Raw genomic sequence first — 22,546 nt, 5'->3', positions numbered from 1 at the left:
CAAGATTAGTATATCACCAATTTGTAAGCCATTTTTTTTTTTACTTCTTACTAGAGTTGTTCTGCAATCCCTGCATGAGAAATACTCCTCTTCAGTTATAACCCACTGATCTTCTCGACATTTGACCCATTGCAGTCAGAAGCAGGTGGTGAACTGACCTCCACAGTCAAACTGCCCATCAAAGTGAAGATCGTGGCGACCCCCCCGCGCTGTAAGAGGGTGCTGTGGGACCAGTACCACAACCTGCGCTACCCACCCGGCTACTTTCCCCGGGACAACCTCCGCATGAAAAACGACCCACTGGACTGGTGCGTGTGTGTCGATGTTTACCTAATGTCTGTAGCCTTTGCATTTTATTTATATGGGGCTTTTTGCAACACTCAAAAACACTTGACAGATTTAAAAGGACATACATATAGTTTGAAAATTCACACAAATTAAACAAACATTTCAAGCCGCTCTGAAAAGGTGAGTTTTGACATGTGATTTAAACATGAACATATTGGTGCAGTCGCGGATGTGTGTTGGGGAGAGAGTTACAGAGGGAGGGGGGCAGTTATGTTGAAGGCTCTGTCGCCCCAGGTCCAAACATTGAACGCGTTGGCCTTCATCAACTGAAATGTGAAATGTTATTGCTTATTTAATGTTTCCAGGAATGGAGACCACATCCACACTAACTTCCGGGACATGTACCAGCACCTGAGGAGTATGGGATACTTTGTTGAGGTGCTCGGAGCGCCCATCACCTGCTTTGATGCCAGCCAGTATGGTAAGAGCACAGCCTCTGGCCTCTTAATGAAGCTTTTTCCTCCGAGTGCGGTTTGCTTATGGTTGAGCAAAAGGTACTCTTGCTTTCCCAGACCTTCCTCCACAGCGCTGAGAAGGAGGGTCTGGCTAATCCACACACACACAGCATTCCGGGATGGGAGAAAAACATACTCTGGTTTATTGGTATTTCTTTAAACTAATAGGGCTGTAATCAACCAAAGAAAATCTTGGTCGACTGAAGTCCTAAAATCTCGACTAAAAATTGAATGGGGAGGGAGGGGGGTGCGAAGGGGCGGAAAAAAACTGAAATGAGACTCGTCTGTCGGCGCTGCATCAAATTTTGGTCGAGCCAGAACGTATCAACCAATAAATCGACTAGTCGACTGGGAGATTACAGCCCTATACCCTAATGGTAATCGTCATGGGCAACTCTAAGCGCCAGGCGGAACCCCGTTGCCGCTGCAAAATAGCCTCGGGAAAGAACTTGTTTTAGTGGAACGTGTGTACGTTCAAAGGTTGTTTTTGTTGTGCAACAGTAAACTCAGATTTACCCTGCAGAGATCTGAGTCCTCATAATTCAACTGGAGTTTAAAATTCCATTGGATATAGACTAAGCAAAAGATAACTCGGACAGTTCAGACAGCAATCCAGTGATTTTCCACTGGACTGTGCAGTCAATGGAACGTCCCATATGTGTGACATCCTGTTGTGTTCTTTAACCCTTTAATGTAGCACAAGTAGACTTTATATTTTAAAACTACTATTTTCCGTCACATGGTTATATATCTCACTGTTTCCGACCACACTTGGAGGAAGCTTTACAGAGAAAGAAAAGACACGAGCGAGACAGATTGACTGTGCTTTGTTGTTTGGCAAACATTCTACCAAGATCTAATAATGCTGCTGATTGGCTGTCTAACATTACACGTCGTAGCGACACACACAGTGACGGGGCCACGTAATTTTGAACTCTTGGAACGATACCCAGCCCTAGCCGCACCCTGTGACGGCCGACGCAAGCTGTGTGAATGCTTACTAATGGGTTGTTTGCTGTTGTGTGTGTGCAGGCACGTTGCTGATGGTGGACAGCGAGGAGGAGTATTTCCCTGAAGAGATCACCAAGCTGAGGAGAGACATCGACAATGGCCTGTCGCTCATTATCTTCAGTGACTGGTACAACACCTCGGTCATGAGGAAGGTCAAGTTCTATGACGAAAACACCAGGTATTCAACTGTCTGGCGCTTTCCTACTGCTGATTATTGATATCATAGGAATAACAGTGGTTAATGTTAAAGACCATTAAAATCTTATATTTAAAAAAATATGTAAGAGATGGGGTACTACATGTATGTGTTTTGCTTTTCTCTCTGGTTTGAAGTGGCCAGACAACTCAGTGGTAAAAAGATGACCCTGCATACTTTTCGGCCGCCATCACAATTCATCAATATTTGCAGCAAAGTCCAATCGTTGTGGTGTTGTTTTCTCATGTTGCTCAGCATCTAATCAAACCACAGCCACACAGTCCTGATGAGTTTTGAGTTGTTAGAGAAACTAATCAAAGTCAACATATGCAATTCAAAGAATCATCATCACCAGGTACTGACAGTATCAAAACAGCTTCTAATACAGTAGAATATTCCATTATACCAGTATATAACACGCAGCTAATGCCTGTTACAAAAACTATGAATAAATAACGTATCAAATGCATTTTGATGTATTTTTTTGGCATGGTACACCACATCACACATGACTAATAATGCCCACTTCAAAGCAGCAAGATGAGCCCTTGTAAAAACACAAAGATCTCGTGAAATAACCAAAACCCTCGTAGCTTTGGCAGAAAATAATTAAAAGAAAGAAAATAAATGGCTGATGTAGTATGCTTATGGTATAGATATGCACCGACTCATACGGTTGACGGTGCTTTATGTTTTTGACATAAATCCTCAAAATATATTTGTTATTTGGCTGCCTGCCACATTGAGAATTGAGTGATTCAGACACGTAACTATCGGTAAGCAGCAGGGCCCGCATCACTGGAAGACATTGATTGACAGCCGGGGTCCCCTATCACATTTTCATTACTCGCGACAATCACAGCAGTCCCACGGGCAGCCACTGACCAAGCAGGGAGAACGGGTCAAATGAATTTCCTTCCTTCATATCGTTTGTGATATTAGATGAGACGTGTGTGACTCGAACATCTCACATTTACCAACGCAACGAACAGCAAAAAAGATGTCAGACCGTCCTGCCAACCTGTATACATTTTAACATCAATGTACGCTTTTTTTAACTATAAAGTCATTGAACGTTGTTGTTTCAATCGCCCCACTTGCTGCTTCAAACCTATCGCCTGCGGCAACAGGATTGAAGCAGCAAGTGGGGCTGCAGCTCCGTTCCCCCCCACTACTAACACACACAAATTAACACAGATGCAGGAAAAAACGCAAATGAGATGTCCAGGATGACAGCTACATTCAACTTCTTCAGAACTCAGCAGCTCGTGTCATCACCAGAACCCCCTCATTTCATCATATAACCCCGGTTCTTCAGCAGCTCCATTGGCTTCCAGTTCAATTCAGAATACAATTTAAAATCCTTCTCCATACTTTCAAAGCCATCCATAACCTTGCTCCTCCATATCTATCAGAACTCCTACACATTGCCGTCCCCTCCCGCTCCCTCAGATCTTCCTCCTCCCTCCACCTCACTGTCCCCCATGCTCGACTCATCACCGTGGGGACCAGAGCCTTCAGCCGCTCTGCTCCCCAGCTCTGGAACTCACTCCCACCCGACCTCCGCAATATCGACTCTCTCCCTCTGTTCAAAACTAGACTAAAAACCCATCTGTTCCAGCTCGCTTATCTGTAAATACACTGTTCCTGTTTTGTTTTGATTTTGTTTGTTTTGTTTTTTGCTTTATTTGTTTTGTTATAACTACTTACACTTTTCTGTTCCCTGTATCTGTCTTTTATTGTCTGTAAAGCGTCCTTGAGTGTTAGAAAGGCGCTGTTAAATAAAATGTATTATTATTATTATTACATTATTGTAGGTGCAATGATAAGTTAAAGTCCAATAACTACTTTATCAAACTGTATGAATGTGTGTCCTAGGCCAGGATTAATGTCCACAAATAGGCTACTATAAAATGGACAGAATAGGATCATAGAGACAACAATTCCTGTTTTTCACATTTTATGAGGCAACAAAAAAAAAAACTGGCTGGTGAAAAGTGACTGTGGCAGGTGGTCAATGAGAGAGAGTTAAGAAGTATAAAAGCTTTCTCACTCTGCTTTGCAATTCAGGACAAACTCCATAAGTAAGAGTGCTTCTTTGATTCATTGTGTTTTCTATAGAACGAGTTGTGGGATCTGGAACTGTATTGTTGTGCATCAATGCTCCAAAGTCCTCTCTGCCCTCGCTTGGTGCCTGTATCTGTCTCTCTCAAAGGATCTGTGGCCTCTTGCTCCATAATGAGACAGTTCAGCTATAAACTATTACTTTGAAGCTCCTTCTTTCACCAGCAGCTTCACCATCTTCTTACGATAGCTCCCTTGCTGCAGTGTTGGACACTATTTATATCTCCTCGCTCTGGAATAGATGTAATATATCACAACTTCTCAGTCTCATATCAGAGCTCCTCATGCAGAGCTAGAAATTACTTATGGCTCCGCGCTGCTCCATTCATATCTCACCCAAGCTGTTGCACAGTATCCACAGGATTAAAAATCTTAAATTCAGTTAAATATAGTCTGTATGGCTTCAAAATAATTATGCTGAGTAATTCAGTTTTAATTGAATGGCGCTGCTTCCTTTCAGATTTATTCATTCACTGCTGCCTGTTCTGAACAAATCAACCCTGATACACAAACTATAAAAGACACAGTGTTTTTACTTTACTTTTTTAAAGTTTTTACTCAAATTAAAAGCTATTGTAAAAAATAACCTTATTATTCTCTTTTGTTTTTTAAGTTGGCGTTTTTATCCCTTATAACCTGCAGTTGTTTTGAGCCAGGTTGTGTTGGATTTCCGGCTGATTTATGAAATCAGACTGTCTTCATGTGGCAACTTATTTTCCTTAATCAATCCTCTGTGTTTGGCAGAAGTCAAATTGAAAGTAATGCTTAGTTCTGTCTTCTAATTTGCAATATTGGATTATTCCCTGATTGTTATTTTATGTAGATTTATATCTGCCTTGCCTATATGAATGGTTGTAGAGATGGTTTCCTTGATGTGACCTGCAGGCAGTGGTGGATGCCAGACACAGGGGGCGCTAACGTACCAGCTCTGAACGACCTGATCTCCGTGTGGGGGATGGCTTTCAGTGATGGGTTGTACGAGGGCGACTTCACATTGGCTGATCATGACAGTAAGAGACACACTCTCACTCTCTCCAGTTTCTGATGGCATTACCTCTGGTCACCATTCCTGTTGTTTTTGTTTCATTCAGAGTTTTTTTGTTTTTGAAAATAAAGATATATTCACTCTCTTTCTCAGTGTACTACGCCTCTGGCTGCAGCATCGCCCGTTTCCCAGAAGATGGAATAGTGATTGCTAAGAATCTAAAGGACCAAGGTACCAGCACCACTCTTAAAGCATTGATCAGAACTTAGTGTGGCACAGTGCTGACCAGCAGCCATGCAGACTGACAGGTAACCTTTTAATTTGTGTCTGTGGTTCATATATAACACAAGTGTGTGTGTGTGGTGTTGTGTGTGTGTGTGTGTGTGTGTGTGTGTGTGTGTGTGTGTGTGTGTGTGTGTGTGTGTGTGTGTGTGTGTGTGTGTTGTGTGTGTGTGTGTGTGTGTGTGTGTGTGTGTGTGTGTGTTACGCAGGGCTGGAAGTGTTAAAGAGGAGACCGCAGTGGTGGAGGGAGTTCCCATCCTCGGACTATACCAAACACCGTCGGACGGGGGAGGTCGCATCGCTCTGTACGGTGATTCTAACTGTATAGACGACAGCCACAGACAGAAAGGTAACCTCACCGGGTGTGTTTCTGTTTGGAAAGAATGAATATGCATATACATAACACACACACCACCGCTCAAAAGTTTAAAAACTGAGACATTTCCATTGCACTCCATTATAGACAGAATACCAGCTGAGATCAGTTGCATTGTTTTTTTTAACCAGGGCAGCAGTTTTCAGATTACATTATGTGCTTACATAATTGCAAAAGGGTTCTCCAATGTTTTCTAAAATAATATCAGATTAGTAAACAGAATGGGCCTTTGGAACACTAGATGAATGGTTGTTGATGATGGGTTAATGTAGATATTGCATTAAAGATAAGCCACCCACTCAGATCAGCTGGTATTCTGTCTATAATGGAGTGGAATGGAAATTTGTAAGTGACCCTAAGCTTCTAGATAGAGATATATATATTCTGATTAAAACTTTGGTTTAGGAGCTACATGCTGACACACACAGACATTGTCAAACAGTGAGACCAAGAGATGAATTCAGTTTGACTGATTACAATAGAGGACGGTGACTCCTTAAGTCCTTCATAGAGTATATGTGCACCATACAGCATCTTTACAAAAAGACGTGGGTCTTTCACAAAACCCACAGTTCTGTTCAAATTACAGTTTTTGGGTCACAGTTCTTGGTTCTGTAAGCTTCTTGTTATTTTTTTCCTTTAATCTTTAACACTCCAGAAATATATTTCATATGATGCAGATGCATATGCATATGATATATATATATATATATATATATATATATATATATATATATATATATATATAGCTTAATTATCCACAATGTAGGATACATAATTAAAAATACTTCATACTTGACTTAAAGCACATTATTGGGACCATCTCTGAGGAAAGCCAGGTGAGACTTTGATACCGCAAGAGAGGAGATATTAATGATTTCAGCATGCTTAGCATCTGTTTGGCAACAAAAGGAGAATGTGTATTGCCATCTACAGGAACGTATATGTTCCTTTTTAGCACACAAAGATTGAAATATTACAGAATATCAATTGAAATAACTTTCATTTATCAAACTGCCAACTTCAGTGTGGCTCTTACAAAATGTTATCCTTCAAAAGAAAAGAGAGGAACTCTTAAAGCTCAGTCTTTTGAATAAGGTAGAATATGTCATATGTTGGATGTTTTTTCAAGAACCGTGCCACCCCTAATAATAATAAAACTAATATTGGCTATTTGTGTTTTCTCAGACTGTTTCTGGATGCTAGACGCTCTCCTTCAGTACACTTCGTACAGTATGACCCCTCCCAGCATCAGCCTCTCCCACAGCAGGGTGGCCCCACCCACAGGCACCGAGCGCCCACTGCCACAGAGACTGGAAGGTGAGGGAAGGAAATTACACAAACATCAACAGACACGTCATTGTTGTTTTTTTAGCATCTGAAATGTTATATACGTCTCTTTCTTTGTTGTTGTCTTTGTGAAAATCAGCTTGTGAAATATTTTCTCTCCATTCGTCCAGGCAACCATCTCTACCGCTACTCCAAAGTTCTAGAGCCTCACCTGGGAGACCCTAAGCCCCGCCCACTACCAGCCTGCCCCCACCTGTCTTGGGCAAAGCCGCAGCCGCTCAATGAGACGGCACCCAGGTAGGTCTGATGAAACACTAATGCCCCTCTCACACCAAGGGCTCAACCAGGTTTCAACCAGGGTGGGCTTTGTGTTTGAAAGGGTTAGCCCGTAATAACGGACTAGCCTTCAGGACCCGGGTCCAGAGGTGGGTCAGACACCAGGGGTGGCACGGTTCACAAAACCCACCGTATGGTTCCTAGTGCGGTTTTTGCGTCACGGTTTTTGGTTCTGTACGGATCTTGTTGTTCTTTTTTTCTTTAATCTTTAACACTCCAGAAATATACTTCAGCATATGATGTATAGCTTGATTATCCACAATGTAGGATACATTATTAAAAATACTTCATACTTGACTTAAAGCACATTATTGGGACCATCTCTGAGGAAAGCCAGGTGAGACTTTGATACAGCAATAGGGGAGATACTAATGATTTCAACATGTTTATCATCTGTTTGGCAACAAAGGAGAATGTGTATTGCCATCTACAGGAACGTATATGTTCCTTTTTAGCCCACAAAGAATGAAATATTACAGAATATCAATTGAAATAACTTTCATTTATCAAACTGCCAACTTCAGTGTAGCTCTTACAAAATGTAATCCTTTAAAAGAAAAGGAAGGAACTCTTAAAGCTCAGTCTTTTGAATATGTCAGAATATGTTAAAGTTAAAACGTAAAACAGTTAAAAAACAGAGATGTTTTTTGTATAATTCTTCGAAAATATAAAGGAAAACTAAAAATTAACATAACATAAAATCACTCTTAGCTGAGATTTCCTAGCAACCTTCCAAAAAGGCTCAGGATGCTGCAAATGTTGGTATAATTAAATAATGGCTGGTGGATTTAAGATAAAACATAACAATTTATTGAATGACTCAAATCTGAACATGTTTTTCAGTGGCTTGTTGATCTTTGCATTGTTAGATGACTTCCAATCCTGGGATGCATATCAATACAGTTTGATAAAGGAAGTATTGGACTTTAACTTATCATTGCTCTTACAAGTGTGTGTGTGTGTGTGTGTGTGCGTGTGTGCGTTAATGATTAAAAGTTGAACCGTCAACCGACAGTTAGGATTCAGTTAAACCACACTTAAAAGTTTGGTTATAAACAATATTATTGAAACAAAACAAAAACAATATTAATACAAACAACATTTTGCTTGATAAAAAGGCTATACAATCTATTTCTAAGCTGTTAATTTGCTAGTGCTAACTTTGCACTAGCATGTTGCGTTTTAAGCTGCACGTTTTTTTCAGCTAAGCTGGCTCCCTGCTGGACAGGTGACACATGGCGCTATATTGATAAGGAACCAGCAGGTTAATTTGGCCGTCCTAGTATGCCAGGCAGACTCCCAGCTGACCACCTCACAGGTAGAACAGGTGGAGACAAGCTCAGGCTCCGGGACTTGTGTCGGTTGTACGGACGCAAAGGGGTTTCCGGCAAGTATGTCCAAGCCCCTCGGACGGGGGAACTGGGACTCCGTTGCGTGCTTGTCTGTAAACAGTTTATGGTCAGTTATGAGGGTCGGCTATCGCTCAGGGGGGGACAAATTTTGTATTAGTATCCCTAGCATGCACACATTTCACTGTATACATTAAAATCGTCCTCAGCCTCTCTCTCTTTCTTGTTGTTTTTCTCTCCCTGCCGGGCTCTCAGTAACCTGTGGAAGCACCAGAAGCTTCTCTCAGTGGATCTGGACAAAGTGGCTGTGCCCAACGTGAGGGCTTACCGTCCCCAGGTCAGACCTCTGTCTCCTGGGGAGAGTGGAGCCTGGGACATCCCGGGAGGTAACGCACAGTTCAAACCTATTACTTTAAGCAGTCTGACTTTGGATTAGTTTTACAGCCTCATTTCCTTTTTCTTTAAGAGGTTTGTGAACAACAGTGGACTAGATTGTTTTAAAACCTGTTACTGTAACGTAACCGTAGCATTTGCCGTAATGATGGTGTTAATATACAACATGGAAAGGGGGAAACGTGTCACTCATCAACTTTTCACCATTGATTATCAAAGTGGCTGGATATTATTTATGAGAGAATGGATAAAAGGACTATTTTAATTTTCCTCAAGTTAAATAGACAGAGATCTTTTTCTCAACAGCTCATAGCAACAAAATGACAAGCTTGACAAACTTGAGCATGTTTCTTTAAAATTAGCATTGTTAGCAGGGTGTGTTAAAGTGGTATAACCGGCTATTTAAATGAAAGGACTGACTGCAGTGTGTAAGAATAAAGATGGTTACTGACCCCATGTGACCTGTGACCTTATCCCCTCAGGGATAATGCCCGGTCGCTACAACCAAGAAGTGGGCCAGACCATCCCCGTGTTTGCCTTCCTGGGGGCCATGGTCGTCCTGTCCTTCTTCGTGGTCCAGCTCACAAAGTCCAAGAGCAAGCCCAAGCGCAGGAAGCCCCGCATCAAGCGGCCCACGTATCTCCAGCAGCAGCAGCAGACGACGATTGGGAAAACCCCCGGCGTTTGACTTGGACTGGAACTCTGAGCTGCTGCTGGAGAGCTGGATTCGCCTCCCAAAACTGAGACGCTGTGAAATGGACAGCTTGTGTTGAGTAGCAACATTGGAGGTGTGGACTGACATGGAGTCTAATGAACTGTCGAGGCAGACGTCTGACTCTTAAACTCGACACAGGGCCCGAGGCGTCTCTCGGATACAGTTTTTGTGCCTCTTGTCTGTTCGAGCCTGTCCGTGGGTGATTGTGTGTTTGTGGACCACCGAACAGTATTAGAAAATGTCACACACATGATGTAAAACACACAGTGTACACCTGGCCCTAAACATGCCTGTTGGAGACACACGTTGTCTACATTTCCCTGGCTCTCCTTTGACCAAACGGTTTCTTTATGAATGAAATGTGTCTGACTTTTATATTTATTGAATTTTTTGCCGTACCCTTACACATACTCAGAATACAAGAGATTCATCTCACCACACCCACACCCACACACCCACACCCCCCACACACACACACACACACACACACACACACACACACACACACTCATACAATCCATGCAGACATTTCCAACATAAGGACCATTGGATGAACAAGTGATCTTCTCCTGTGTTTTGTAAGTCCTGCCCATATCCGTTTCAATTCATTGTCTTTTCATTGTTTTTATATTTTATATACTGAATGAACTCTGGCCAGGCGACGTGTCGATATCCTCCATGATCTCATGGTTAACAAAGTAGCATTGAAAGACTTGTTCAATTATATCTCATCAATTAAAAAAGCATAATCAAAGTGATCTTCTTGGTTGTTGTTTGTGCTTTTGTAAATTCCTCAGTTGCTTTTGAAGTAATTACTAATGTATGGAATTTGAGTTCTGATTTTTTTTCTCAGAATTTGGACTTTAATGTCAGAACTCAATACATTTTTTTCACATGGGCCCCTATCCTCTTCCAGACTAATGCCAATTGAAGATTCACAAGATAAAGCACTTGTCAGACATGACAGTTGTGAATTCATTCAGGCGCACACTGCCTGTTAGTGGCTTGAGAAAGTTTACACACCCAGGCCAAAGATGGAAATGAATCCTAATGCCTTAATTCAAAATTTAGGAAAATCCAACCTTTTAAGGACACAAATTTTCTTTGTGAATATCTAATGTATTGGAAATGAATAAACGTTCTTCCTTAAAATACAGAGGGCATAAATATACACCCCCCTATGTTAAATTCCCATAGAGGCAGCAACAGTTTTATTTGTACAGGCCAGTTATTTCATGGCTCAGGATACTATGCATCCTGATAAAGTTCCCTTGGCCTTTGGAATTAAAATAACCCCACATCATCACATAGCCTTCTCCATACTTAGAGATAGGCATGAGGAACTTGCCAAAAGATCATCTCTCAATGCAAATCAAACCGGCTATTAAGCTAACTAAAATAACACCATGCCTATCTCTAGGTACGGTGAAGGGTATGTGATGATATGGAATTATTGGTTGGTGGTAGATGTTTTTTTTTTCTACTTTTTTATCAACTTTAGCATGGGTGTGTAAACTTTCTCAAGCTACTGTATATTGTTATTGTTATATTGATGTTCTTGATCTTCCTTCAATAATTGCTATTTTTTGCATTATTTCGCTGGATTTTCAGTGTCTTGACAGTCGTTCATTATTGAACCACACCTGTGAAAATGGGCTCTGAACACTTCAGGAAGCCCACTGCGGACTACTCATTGGTTGGATTAAATAGGTTTAAACTGTGATTTGTCAGTCCATAGTATTATCATCTGATATCTCTGATCCAATTCCAATAGTGCTAATCTTAGGAGAACCTTCCATTTCTACTGTGACATCCAGTTACATCCAGCTTGTTATATTGTAGGAATTGTTGTTTAAATCTGCCCAAGCTGTTAGTGAAATCCATTGTGTTTCCTTTGCAGATGTTTGAGAAAGAGAAGAGTTATTATAGGATGAATAGACTAACTCCATCTCACTCGTGGTTTTTAGTATCGGTTATGGGATGAATTCAGTGATGCAGGTTGATTTCATCTGAGGTGATGTGTGTCGGTGTGCTTGGGGGGTGGGGGTCTGAGCTTTGGCTCCTTATCCGAGCCTAATGGGCCAGATCAGTCAGGGAATCTGTCACCCGTCCTCTCGGATGACGGCCCCACAGGACAACTAATCTCCCGCGGAGCCTTGGGAAGCTGGGAAATGACCATGGAGCCCGCTAGCTATGCTAATAAGATTTGGGAAAGCTGGTGGTGAGTGGAGGTCACATGCCCTCTTTCCCCACGGTTCCCAGATGGCTGCTCACATTTTGGACAGCCCCCCCCCCCCCCCCCCCCCCCCCCCCCCCCCCTCCCCAGGTCCTCTTAAATTCATCAGTTCCCCTCTTATCCTATGTCCTACCAGCCTGTACCTCTCTCTGTCCACTTTATCCATTCAGCTCCTGCTTCCCCTCCGTCCACACCTGTTCACAAGTCTCCCATTTGTCCCCTCGGGGCCGACACTTTAACCCCCGTGTTGTCTTCCTATAAACCATTCAACTTTTTGTTTTTCTAAAATCCAAAACTTTTTTTTCCCACATTTTGGTCGTATTTTGCAACACTTTTGATGCTTTCCCCGATGTTTTTGCAACTTTTTAAAAAAGTTGTCACTTTTCCCATTTTTTTTTTCATGTTTTTAATTTTTTTTGCTCTATTTTGGACTTTTTAGTTGTTTTTTTCCCACGTTTTTTCAAGCATTTTCCGAGAACCATTCATGCTATTTTATTTTTCACAATTTGGGTGAAACAAACCAAACTTTCTGATATGGAAACTTTTTTAATCCAAGGACAGCAGGAGGGTTAATGTGTCGCTGGCTCGTTTGACTTTTATCTTCTTTTAGTGAACAAAAAGTCAGTTGGTTATAGAGCATTCGTATTTTATAAACTACGTACATGTGTTTTGTGTGCAAAATCCTAATTTGTAAAATACAAAGTAAGCTGTCAGAGTAATGTAGTAGAGTAAAAAGTACAACATTTCTCTCTAAAATGTAGAGGAGCAGAAGTAGAATGTGGCGTGAAAAGAAAAAAAGACTAAAGATAAGTACGAGAACTATGCGTAACTTTCAGTTTGTGTTAATTCCAGCGGCCCCTTTGGACAAAAGCGGTAGTGTTTTTACCACACGTGCTGTAGTAAAGGTCTAGGAGTGACCCCTAATTTCCACCTGGCGCGTCTGCGCTGCGTACCGATGCGCCGCGGCCCCCGCCAACCATCACTGCCATTCAAGTCAATACTTGATGTTCCACCAGCCGCTCCAGGGTACGTCCCAGAAGCGTGTGTGAAGCGGCTCTCCATGCCGTTAAAGATACGCGCCAGGTCTATTTTCACGTGAGCCGCGGGCCGTTCGGGCAGCCAGGCAGGAAGTGAAACAGAGAGAGCATCCAGTCACTTTACCAAAAGACACCCCCCAGTATCGTAAATAGCCTCTTTCCGACCAAGTAGTTACAGGAACGTAACGTCACTGTGTCCACGTTCGGACACTCATTGGCTCACGTTCTATCAAAATATCTGTTAAAATCCAAATATAAATGATTTATTTATGTTTTCAGTTAATTTAATGGTGTAAAACTATTGTGTGACTTCTTACCTTTCTGACGGTATGTGGTTTTAACTCGTTACTTTAGCTTTTGATTTACAAGAGCCGGCTAAAGTACGCTACTGCCGTGCGCCACCCTTGGCCATAAATGGACACCGCTATGGACAGTTAGTTAAAGAAAGTCCCATTAATGCAGTCAAAACTACTGGATGTTGCTTCTGTCCTTTCCAATACAATACCATGCTTCAACAACTCTGAATTATGCAATGAGAGCTCCTTAATGTCCAGTTCAGTAAATATAGAAACTTTTTAGGAGGAAAATTCATCGCTCGAGCATTCTTACATCTTTCCATCATTTCATATACTAATTAGACATCTAAATGTCCATGTACATGTAGGACAATTCATACGTAGATTGTTAGATGGGTATACATCAATTGTGTTAATATTTTGGTGATGATCGGAAATGCAAAGTACCGCAAAAAGACCAGAAAGTGTGTCACTGAAATTGTCCAGATATGGCTAATAGCAGCGAGTGGTGTCTGAACGTGGACACAGTGGCGCTAGTTATTGGAACAGTCCACATCTAAACAGTTCTACTAACTATACTCTACATATAGGAACTGGTAGGAGGGGTAAGGGAGTGACGCAAGCACGGCAACAGTCTTTATAGCATCGTCAGTTGACTTTAGCACCACATACAACAACAAACCACGGCGGTGTATGAAGACTAGGCTGGAGGACTTAACAGAGAAACACAGAAGACGAAGGCTCCAACATCATGTGATCCTGGTAATATGATGGAAGAAGATAGAAGAGCAGAGCGCAACAGGCAAACAAAATGACGGGTAAGTTTAACTAGCAGCAGTAATTAGCTGGTTGAAGGCATGATGTTTGTCTTCTGCGTTAGCATACGTAGGCGTATTGCAACAGTGAAGAATATGTACTGTTTGTGTTTCAGACATTGCTAGGTCACTAAGGGTTCCTTCCGGTGGAAAAAGGGAAAGACGCTGCCCTGAAGTAGGAGCTGAAAGAGTTACAGGAACTGTGGTCAGGGGAACTTAATAATCCCCAAATTGGTCCAGTCAGGACACGAGAAAGAAAGGGTTCTAGGAACATTATGTTCTAGTAACTGCAAAAATCCCTCCGGTACCTAACCCTAACACTAACCCGCTGTCCTGCAGTGGTTCTTTTAACCTGCTTTTAATATCCGGCCTCCTTTTAAACATCTTTTATATAACTGAACAAGGTTTTTAGGGAGGTTTTTAAGTGTTGTATTCACACCAGTGGTCCCCTTGTGTGCGTGCCCCTCGCAGCGCCCATCCCGGGTGTTGTGTTTTAACCCTGACCTAACCCTCTACAACACCATGGACAAGACATTTATCTTGGAGGTGGAAAAACATCAGACAACATCACAAATCTTCTTTTTACAGACAACGCCAGAGCTTAACAAACACAATGGGAGTTAGTTTCTAGCAACCAGCATGATAATAACTTAGATTCTTCTAGCACATTTCATGAAACCCAAAGACGCTTTACACAAGTACAGGGGGATAGGGGAAAAGAAAATAGTAAGCCAACACAGACTGGAAGGGGGACGAAATTTAATGTCTGCTATGACATACTGTACAACCACATTGCTTATTGTAAATTTAATTTTGTGAATAAAATAGACATTTAACGTACCTGACTTTTTGAATCATTTACAATCCCGTTATTGTCTCCATCTTTTAAAAACCTGACCGAGTGTGACTCGATTTTGCCCGTTGTCTATCACTTTCCCTTTTAGCTTTTAATTGTTGTTTTTTTAATTTCCTTCTTTTCTGTGATGGCCCTGGCCCAGTATCAGCCATTACTTCAACAGATAACCTCTCAAACTAAATTCAGATACAATTTGGCCTACATAAAGCATCCCTTTACCTGGCTAGATACACTAACACAGGCCTTTCCGGTGTTATGCTGAAATCTGTGACCCGTCAGAATGTGTGCTCTGTAGCTCCGTCTACCTGTCCTTAATCATTTTGATGATGATGATTGATTTTAATTTCTTCACAAGAAAAATTGGACCCATCCAGAGTCATTAAAAACTGTGTAAAAATAGCATTCTTTTCACTGTTAGTCTAGTTTTCTGTTACATGTAATTAAAGATCATCAGCTTGAACATTTCAGAGAAATTTAAAGTTACATATAGACACTTTAAGTACAGTACTTGGGTAAATGCACTCCGTTACATTCCATCAAGTCCCTTATTCCTCTTCCACTATATCTGACCTGTGTGTAACAGCATGGCCAACAAGACATTCTGGCGACACACAGGCGTCCCAGACATACTTTTCATATCTTTTCAACTCTGCCTGATCCCCATCCTCTTCAGTTTGGGTCACTTCTGGTCTCTTTCTTCTCAGTATCTTACTCTTACACATCACATTCCTTCATCCCTGCGTCACACTAAGGGACGACACCAGACTTTACTGGTTTATCCATGCGGCGGCCTCCATTCCTGAAACTTTCCCATTCCTATTGCCCACATTTTCTTCCCCCTCACTTATTGACATCACCAGATTTGACAGTGAGCCAGGCAGCCTAACACTTACATGCCTGGACCAAAGTTCAAATCGTTTTGTTCTCAGCAAGACAAACCTACACACTCCCACACATGAGCCTACACACTGCCCCGGCCCCAAATGTCTCTTAGTAGTATGTGAACATTTTGAAGGAATTGATCAAATTACACAGCCGAAAGCTCCAGGAGCATACGTCGGCTAATGGCAAGAAATGTGTTTAGTAAAGCAAAAGCAGGCTAGACTATGTTATTGGTTTTATTTTTTATTTGGTTTCTTATACAGACTTCTTGCTGACATGATGGGTGTGATGACTGGATCATTTTGCATTATTAGCCTGTTCTGTTTGTTCAGTGCTGTTCAAAAATGGATGTACTGTATGTCTTAAATGTTACCAGCCAAGGGACAATGGATAAGCTTAACAGTAGTATAATACATCAAAAAGTATTAAGTAGCAAAGCATTAACCGATTAATCCATTAGTTGTCAGCTAATAAATTAATTGGCATCAATAACCGATTGATTGTTTTAAATATTTTTTAACAAAAAGTTCAGATTCCAGCTTCTGAAATGTGAATATTTTCTAGTTTCTTCACCCCTCTGGGACAATAAACTGAATTTGTTGATATATATATGAGTATGTATATGTTGAAATATATGAGAAAAAAAACAAACATTTGAGGACGTCATCTTGGGCTTTGGCACTGACACAACACGCAATTTTCTGATATTTTATAGACCAAACATCTAATTGATTAATCGAATAATCAACAGGTTAATCAACAATGAAATTAATCGTTAGTTGCAGCCATAAAATAGTAACATACGTTTACTATTATTACAAACAAATTAAATGAATTAGTTATTGTGAGTTGGCCGACAAGTTATGCCAACGTTTTTTATTATTTTTATCATGATTTGATCAAGACTAGTTTGCAAACCAGGGAGTCCCCTAGTTACACGCAGAGTTGCTTTTTAGTTATGGTATTGTTGAAGTTTTTTATTCATAGAAAAGTCAAAGATGCAGTCATGGTACTGTACTTTACTGCATCTTACTGGGACATGTAGGGCTATATATATATATATATATATATATATATATATATATATATATATATATATATTGTTATTCACATGTGTGAAGTCAAATGTAGCCTACTAATTAAAAATGTTGCACAGAAAGTCCCCTTTGCTTTTCTTTCCGGTGCAGTTTCCGAGTAGCACCTAAAGGCAGTAGCAAGCCGTCCACCGTGCCCAGCCCTCCCTCCGCCCGGCTCACCTTGCCCGGTGAAGCGGAGCGGTCCGGCCCACAGAGCACAGCACCGAGCCCGGGGGGTGGTTCAGCTGCCGGGGAGCTCGTGTGGGTGTATGTATGCAGCTTGTGAGCGCGCGCGTGCGTCAGTGTGTCCTGCCCGGTCCTGCCGTGAATTCTCCGCCGGTTCAAGCATGGAGGAGTTAGCCAGAGAGAGCATCAGCCTGCTGACTTCAGCTACCGCCAAGCCGCCGCTGGACGCGGCCGCCGCCGGGCCCCGCCTCGGCTCCACGGGGGCCATCTTCATCATGCTGAAATCCGCGCTGGGCGCCGGGCTCCTCAACTTTCCCTGGGCGTTCGGGAGAGCCGGGGGCGTCCGCAACGCAGTCACTGTCGAGCTGGTAGGCATTTGTTTGTAAAATATAAAAATACAATTAAAAGATGCCTACTTTTAGAATATGAGGTCTCTGCATTGTTCGGTTCTGGCAATGATCTGAAAAGTTGATGCTGCAAAACAGCTATGGTTTATTAAAATAGTAGAGGTGACTTTTTTATATTTATCTATATTGGAAGTTTGTTGCATGTTGTCTACTGAGTGCTGAGGTCCACTGACGCCAGTTAGGAAGATTGGGATCTGTTGCAGCTCACAGCAGAGGCCACGGCTTGACTTGACCCCAGCAGCATCTTTTTAGATTCTCATTATCTTCATCCCTCGGACTTTTCTTCTGTTGCTCACTTCTTTTCTCCAGTCTGTCTCTCACACCACTGCAATAGAAATCGATTTGGGGAGTTTTTTCCCCTTCTGTCAAAAACAAGATTTCATTGTGCATTCCTTTTTCACCCCAGTAGGTCATCACTTTTATCCTGAATATTGACTTGATTCTAGTTGCAGTATGTGTACAGCGTTCCCAGACTCTCCACCAATCCCAGCATACAGGGTTATTATCGGGCCATTTCCCATGTGGATGAGGGAAATTTAGTTCTTTTGGAGATTGTCCTGAGGGGAATGCAGAAACCCATTCTGAGAAGCAAACCAAGCATTTCTCTGTTACCTATTTTTGTATAGGCCTAGCTCTACAGATCAAACCATAGTCCAAGAGTATTAACATATAAATCATTACTATAATATATACTGTGTGTGTATATGTACTGTATATGAGACAGAGACACGTGCAGTCTGCCAAAGCAGCAGTTATGCATAGTCAAATACAAAAAAAATGTATAGCCTAATAAGTAATCCCTATACTGTTCGTTCCTTGCGGACAAGCGAAAGAACCCAGGTCGCGCATGCGCACTTCCATCCTGTATTCTTCAACATGTACGGCCAAAAGCACAACTCTACTGGGCCTTTGCACATAAATGTGTTATGCCAGTAATCATCCACATTACATATCAAACATGGACCAATTCAAATCAAGATATTACTGGACATTTGCGCAGCTAACGTCATTACACCAGCTACGTTGTAAGTGTAAAAATTCAAAGTCAAAGTCAAAAGGACAGGAGCAGTGTCCGCCAAGAGTTGAAGAATTTCCCCAAGCTTGATTTTACTTCAAAAAAGGAGTTGATAGCAAGAGGGAGGTCTACGCCAGCCTTAGATGGACTATTGCAGCAAAGGGGACAACAATTTGTCCAATCGTTTCAAACAGATTGGTTTGGAAAAAAAGTGGCTATGTGGCTGTGCTAACAGTCAGCAGCTGTTCTGCTTACCCAGCCTGCTTTTGTCAACGAGTCGGACTGTTTGGACTTCAGCGGGGTACTATGGTCTGAACAACCTGCCCGCAGCTTTACCAAGCATGAAAAGTTGTCAACTCACATCCAGTGTCAAATTACGCGGAATGGATGTTATGTACAATTAACCTACCGACTGGTGAGTCAGAAACTATTTTGGGCTTAACATTGAACTGATTAGTGTGGTTGAATTAATGCCAACTGCAATACATTTGGCTTCATATTCAATCGAGCATGGTGTGTTTTCATTGTTGCTGACTGACAAACATAATTGGCCGGTAGGGTATGCAAATATTAAGGATAAAGATGGTTGCATTCTGATGCTGGACATTGGCTAGTGGAGTGCTGGAGAAAGAGACTGTAAGAGTAGAGTAGTACAGGATATGTTATTCTTTTGCTGACATATATATATATATATAATATATATATATATATATATATATTTATATATATATATATATACATACTGTATGTATATAATGTTGAACGACCCTTTTCCTAAAATGCAGCTTAAGGTGAGAGGATCGAGGAGGCTCGCCAGAGGAGCTATAATGGAGGATATTGTGCATCCTTTGCGGAACTCTCTGTGGCATATAAACAAAATAGGTGTGTCAAACACAAAGAGGGAGAGGGGAAGAGAGAAATATAAAGGTCAGGCTTATTGAACAAGTTGTCAACTATTAAATGTAATATAAATATATAAATATCACAGTGAATGGTATCTGCGTGAAGTTTTGAAAAACTAACCATACTCAAAACCACTTTATTGGCATTGCCGTGATTTGCTGTAATATCAACAAAACTGCTTGAATTTTGTGTGTGTGTGTGTGTTTGTGTGTTTGTGTGTTTGTGTGTGTGTGTGTGTGTGTGTGTGTCCGTGTGTGTCCGCTCTCTGTTAATATGCAGGGAGGACAGATAAGCTCACGCTCTCAGGTACTGAAATTTGGTACCGCTTCATTTAAAGTGAATCGGTCCTTGGTAGTAGTAGTGGTGGTAAAAAGTACTTAGTACCCAACCCTACGTCCAAGGCATAATTTAATGACAATTTTAATATTTAGTTTTAAAGCTTCATGTATTGCCTTTTTGCCACCAGAGGTCAGAAGAATATGAAAACCAACTGACAAATGCACAGCCTCATATCACAAGCTCATAAAGTTAATAATAATAATGCTTGAGCAAAGAGTTGTCTTATTACACCTGGGATGTAACAGGCATTCATTATTCATATTTTTTTGTGCACCTGATAATTGTACAATTTACACTCAGCCTTTAGCTTGGTGTGTGTTGGTCCCAGCTACTGCTAGTTGCTAACATTGTCTGCTGTTTGGTGCGTGACCAGGAAGTGTAAAATAGATTTATCAGAGCCCGTTCGTCAAATACATTTGTCTTCAGCTAGTTAATAAGAGCTTAGTGTCATGGTTGCGGTTTTGGTTGTAGTTTCTCGTGCTTTATTGTGTTCAGTGTTTCCTGGTTTATCTGTGCTTTGCCCTGTGAGTTTCATGTTTAGTTTCCTGTTTTATTTTGTAGTCCCTCTGTTTCTCCTGTCTTCTTTTACTTCCTGCCTTGTGTTATCCCACCGTTGGGATTGTCTGCCCCAGCCTGATGCGTTCTAAACTGGACACGTGACTAGGGATGTCACAATGACAGAAATTTCCTGGCCAATACCAATACCAGTGAAATTCCACAATTCTTGATACCCATACCACGATAAAAAAACAAAAGAATAAATCCCACGTACTTCTTTTATAACGTGTTTTTCAGGATAAGGATAACAAAAATAACACTTTTTTTTCAGTTTCAACTTTTCTGTCTGGGAAGGGGGGAAGGAGAGCGTGCCATGTGATCTAGAGAGAACGCCAGTCTTCTGGACCCCACATATATGAAGCATTAACACACAGCTGCCATTAGGGCTGAGTATCATTCCGAAGTTTTCAGTACTGATACCAATACAGAGACTTTGATACCGGCCCCTAAACAATACTTTTTTTCTATACCAATTTTATAAAACAAATAGAAGTTACGGCACAAATCATTTAATGTATTTTTCCGCTCCTACTCGTGAACTCCATCTCTGTGCGTAACGTAGAGTGTTTCCTACCAAACCACGACATGTAATGTTAGACAGCCAATCACAAAAATTATTAGATTTCTTTTTTAAGATAATGTTTTGGGCATTTTTAGGCCTTTATTTGACAGGACAGCTTTAAGTGACTTTCTTTACTTTTTAAATGTTTCTGAAACTGTGTGAAACTGTGTAATCTTCTGTGCAGCTGGTTTGAAGATCTGTGACACATCCACATTTCACCAAGAAAATTCACTACACATAAGTCTGGACAGACATGGATGTAAACTGCGACAATGTTCAGCAGGGTTGTCCCATTTTTCTACAAACTAAAACCTTAAGATGACTGCGACAAATGATATCCTGACTAAATTGTGTCATCTGTATCTCTTAGCTCCATCATGCTGCCTTCCTTCCTACCCTCAGGTCTCCCTTGTGTTCCTGATCAGTGGTCTGATCATCCTGGGCTACGCCTCGTCCATCAGTGGCCAGTGCACGTACCAGGCGGTGGTGAAGGAGATGTGCGGGCCAGCCATTGGCCAGCTCTGTGAGATCTGCTTCGTCTTCAACATCTTCATAATCTCTGTGGCCTTTCTGGTTATAGTGGATGACCAGATAGAGAAGTGTGAGTTGGAGAGTCTGTAGTGTGAAGGCTTGTTGTGTGCAGGCCTTAAAGACCTCGAATTTTGCTAATTTTCAGGTTCATAATTGTGTTTAGAGGTTGACCAGAATAGGTTTCCATGGTTTAATTTAAAAAAACAAAAACAAAAACAAAACAACACCATATTTGTGTCATACTACATTGCTGTAGCTCATCTTTTGTGTGTTGAGCTCTCTGTTTAAGCTACAGAGTGAGGCATCTCACTTCTGTTTCCATCTTTGTTGGGAGTCGCACATGCGCAGTAAGGACTACTAAAAAAAACGAAAACCAGTCAGTAACTGGTGTTAGGGTTAGGTGAAGCGGTTGCAAGTGGGGTTAGACTTTTCAAAACTCCACGCAGACAGCATTCGCTGCAGTATAATATAATGGTTTTGACTGACTGACAGGCTGGATATTGTAAGCCAAAGCAATTCTAGAAGTATTCCGATTCAATAGTATTGAGTATTGGGATTTTCTTTTCCTTCTTAAACAAAAGTAAAAGTTGAATAAGACACTTCTAGAGACATTTCTAAAAAACAAATTGTTTTCTAAAGAAAAATGCACATCACTTGTCAGTCTGACATTTATTTCATTTGTAAAGAAGTGCATAATATGGATTTACTGCATTTTCTGCTTTCGCTCTGTTTTGTTGGAAACGGATATGATGTAGTTGCCGTCAACGGTACCATATAAACAGGAAATATTTCGGTCAATTATCGGTAAAGGAAAATAAATTCTGGGGAAAATAATCAATAATCTGTTGTTCAGATTGTGTTAAATGGCCGACGATATTTGGTCTGAAGCAGGTGTCTTCTTCCTGCCCAGATCATCAGAAAAATTGACTTCTTATGTTCCCTATATCTTTGGGACAGATGTAGCATTCTCTATACTTCCTAGATGTT

General features: G+C 41.3%; 2 protein-coding genes and 1 long non-coding RNA gene across 4 annotated transcripts in view; 2 read left to right on the top strand and 1 right to left on the bottom strand.

Moving 5' to 3' along the window:
- The window catches only part of mbtps1 (membrane-bound transcription factor peptidase, site 1), a 38,679-nt gene extending 28,061 nt beyond the window's left edge, over nucleotides 1-10,618 (top strand). Inside the window, exons 14-23 of one of the 2 annotated variants that reach the window (XM_032524139.1) lie at nucleotides 136-308; nucleotides 654-769; nucleotides 1,836-1,992; nucleotides 5,020-5,144; nucleotides 5,273-5,370; nucleotides 5,630-5,750; nucleotides 6,966-7,097; nucleotides 7,238-7,364; nucleotides 9,008-9,138; nucleotides 9,628-10,618. In XM_032524139.1, the coding sequence (XP_032380030.1) occupies nucleotides 136-308; nucleotides 654-769; nucleotides 1,836-1,992; nucleotides 5,020-5,144; nucleotides 5,273-5,370; nucleotides 5,630-5,750; nucleotides 6,966-7,097; nucleotides 7,238-7,364; nucleotides 9,008-9,138; nucleotides 9,628-9,833 (1,386 nt within the window). In that variant the 3' untranslated portion in view covers nucleotides 9,834-10,618. Of the gene's footprint in view, nucleotides 1-135; nucleotides 309-653; nucleotides 770-1,835; nucleotides 1,993-5,019; nucleotides 5,145-5,272; nucleotides 5,371-5,610; nucleotides 5,751-6,965; nucleotides 7,098-7,237; nucleotides 7,365-9,007; nucleotides 9,139-9,627 lie in introns of those variants that run through there. The other variant, XR_004333147.1, reaches the window with a different exon arrangement.
- LOC116694466 (uncharacterized) overlaps nucleotides 7,865-22,546 on the bottom strand; it is a 26,372-nt gene continuing 11,690 nt past the window's right edge. The window contains exon 3 of the long non-coding RNA XR_004333173.1: nucleotides 7,865-7,932. This is a non-coding gene — a long non-coding RNA (uncharacterized LOC116694466). The remainder of the gene's footprint in view (nucleotides 7,933-22,546) is intronic.
- The window catches only part of slc38a8a (solute carrier family 38 member 8a), a 20,511-nt gene continuing 15,247 nt past the window's right edge, over nucleotides 17,283-22,546 (top strand). The window contains exons 1-2 of the mRNA XM_032524150.1: nucleotides 17,283-17,612; nucleotides 21,431-21,629. Of these exons, the coding sequence (XP_032380041.1) occupies nucleotides 17,328-17,612; nucleotides 21,431-21,629 (484 nt within the window). The 5' untranslated portion in view covers nucleotides 17,283-17,327. The remainder of the gene's footprint in view (nucleotides 17,613-21,430; nucleotides 21,630-22,546) is intronic.

This window comes from Etheostoma spectabile, chromosome 8, assembly GCF_008692095.1.
Source record: "Etheostoma spectabile isolate EspeVRDwgs_2016 chromosome 8, UIUC_Espe_1.0, whole genome shotgun sequence".
Taxonomy (NCBI): domain Eukaryota; kingdom Metazoa; phylum Chordata; class Actinopteri; order Perciformes; family Percidae; genus Etheostoma; species Etheostoma spectabile.
Note: the sequence above shows the minus strand (reverse complement) of the source record. Positions and strands in the feature narration are given on the sequence as shown.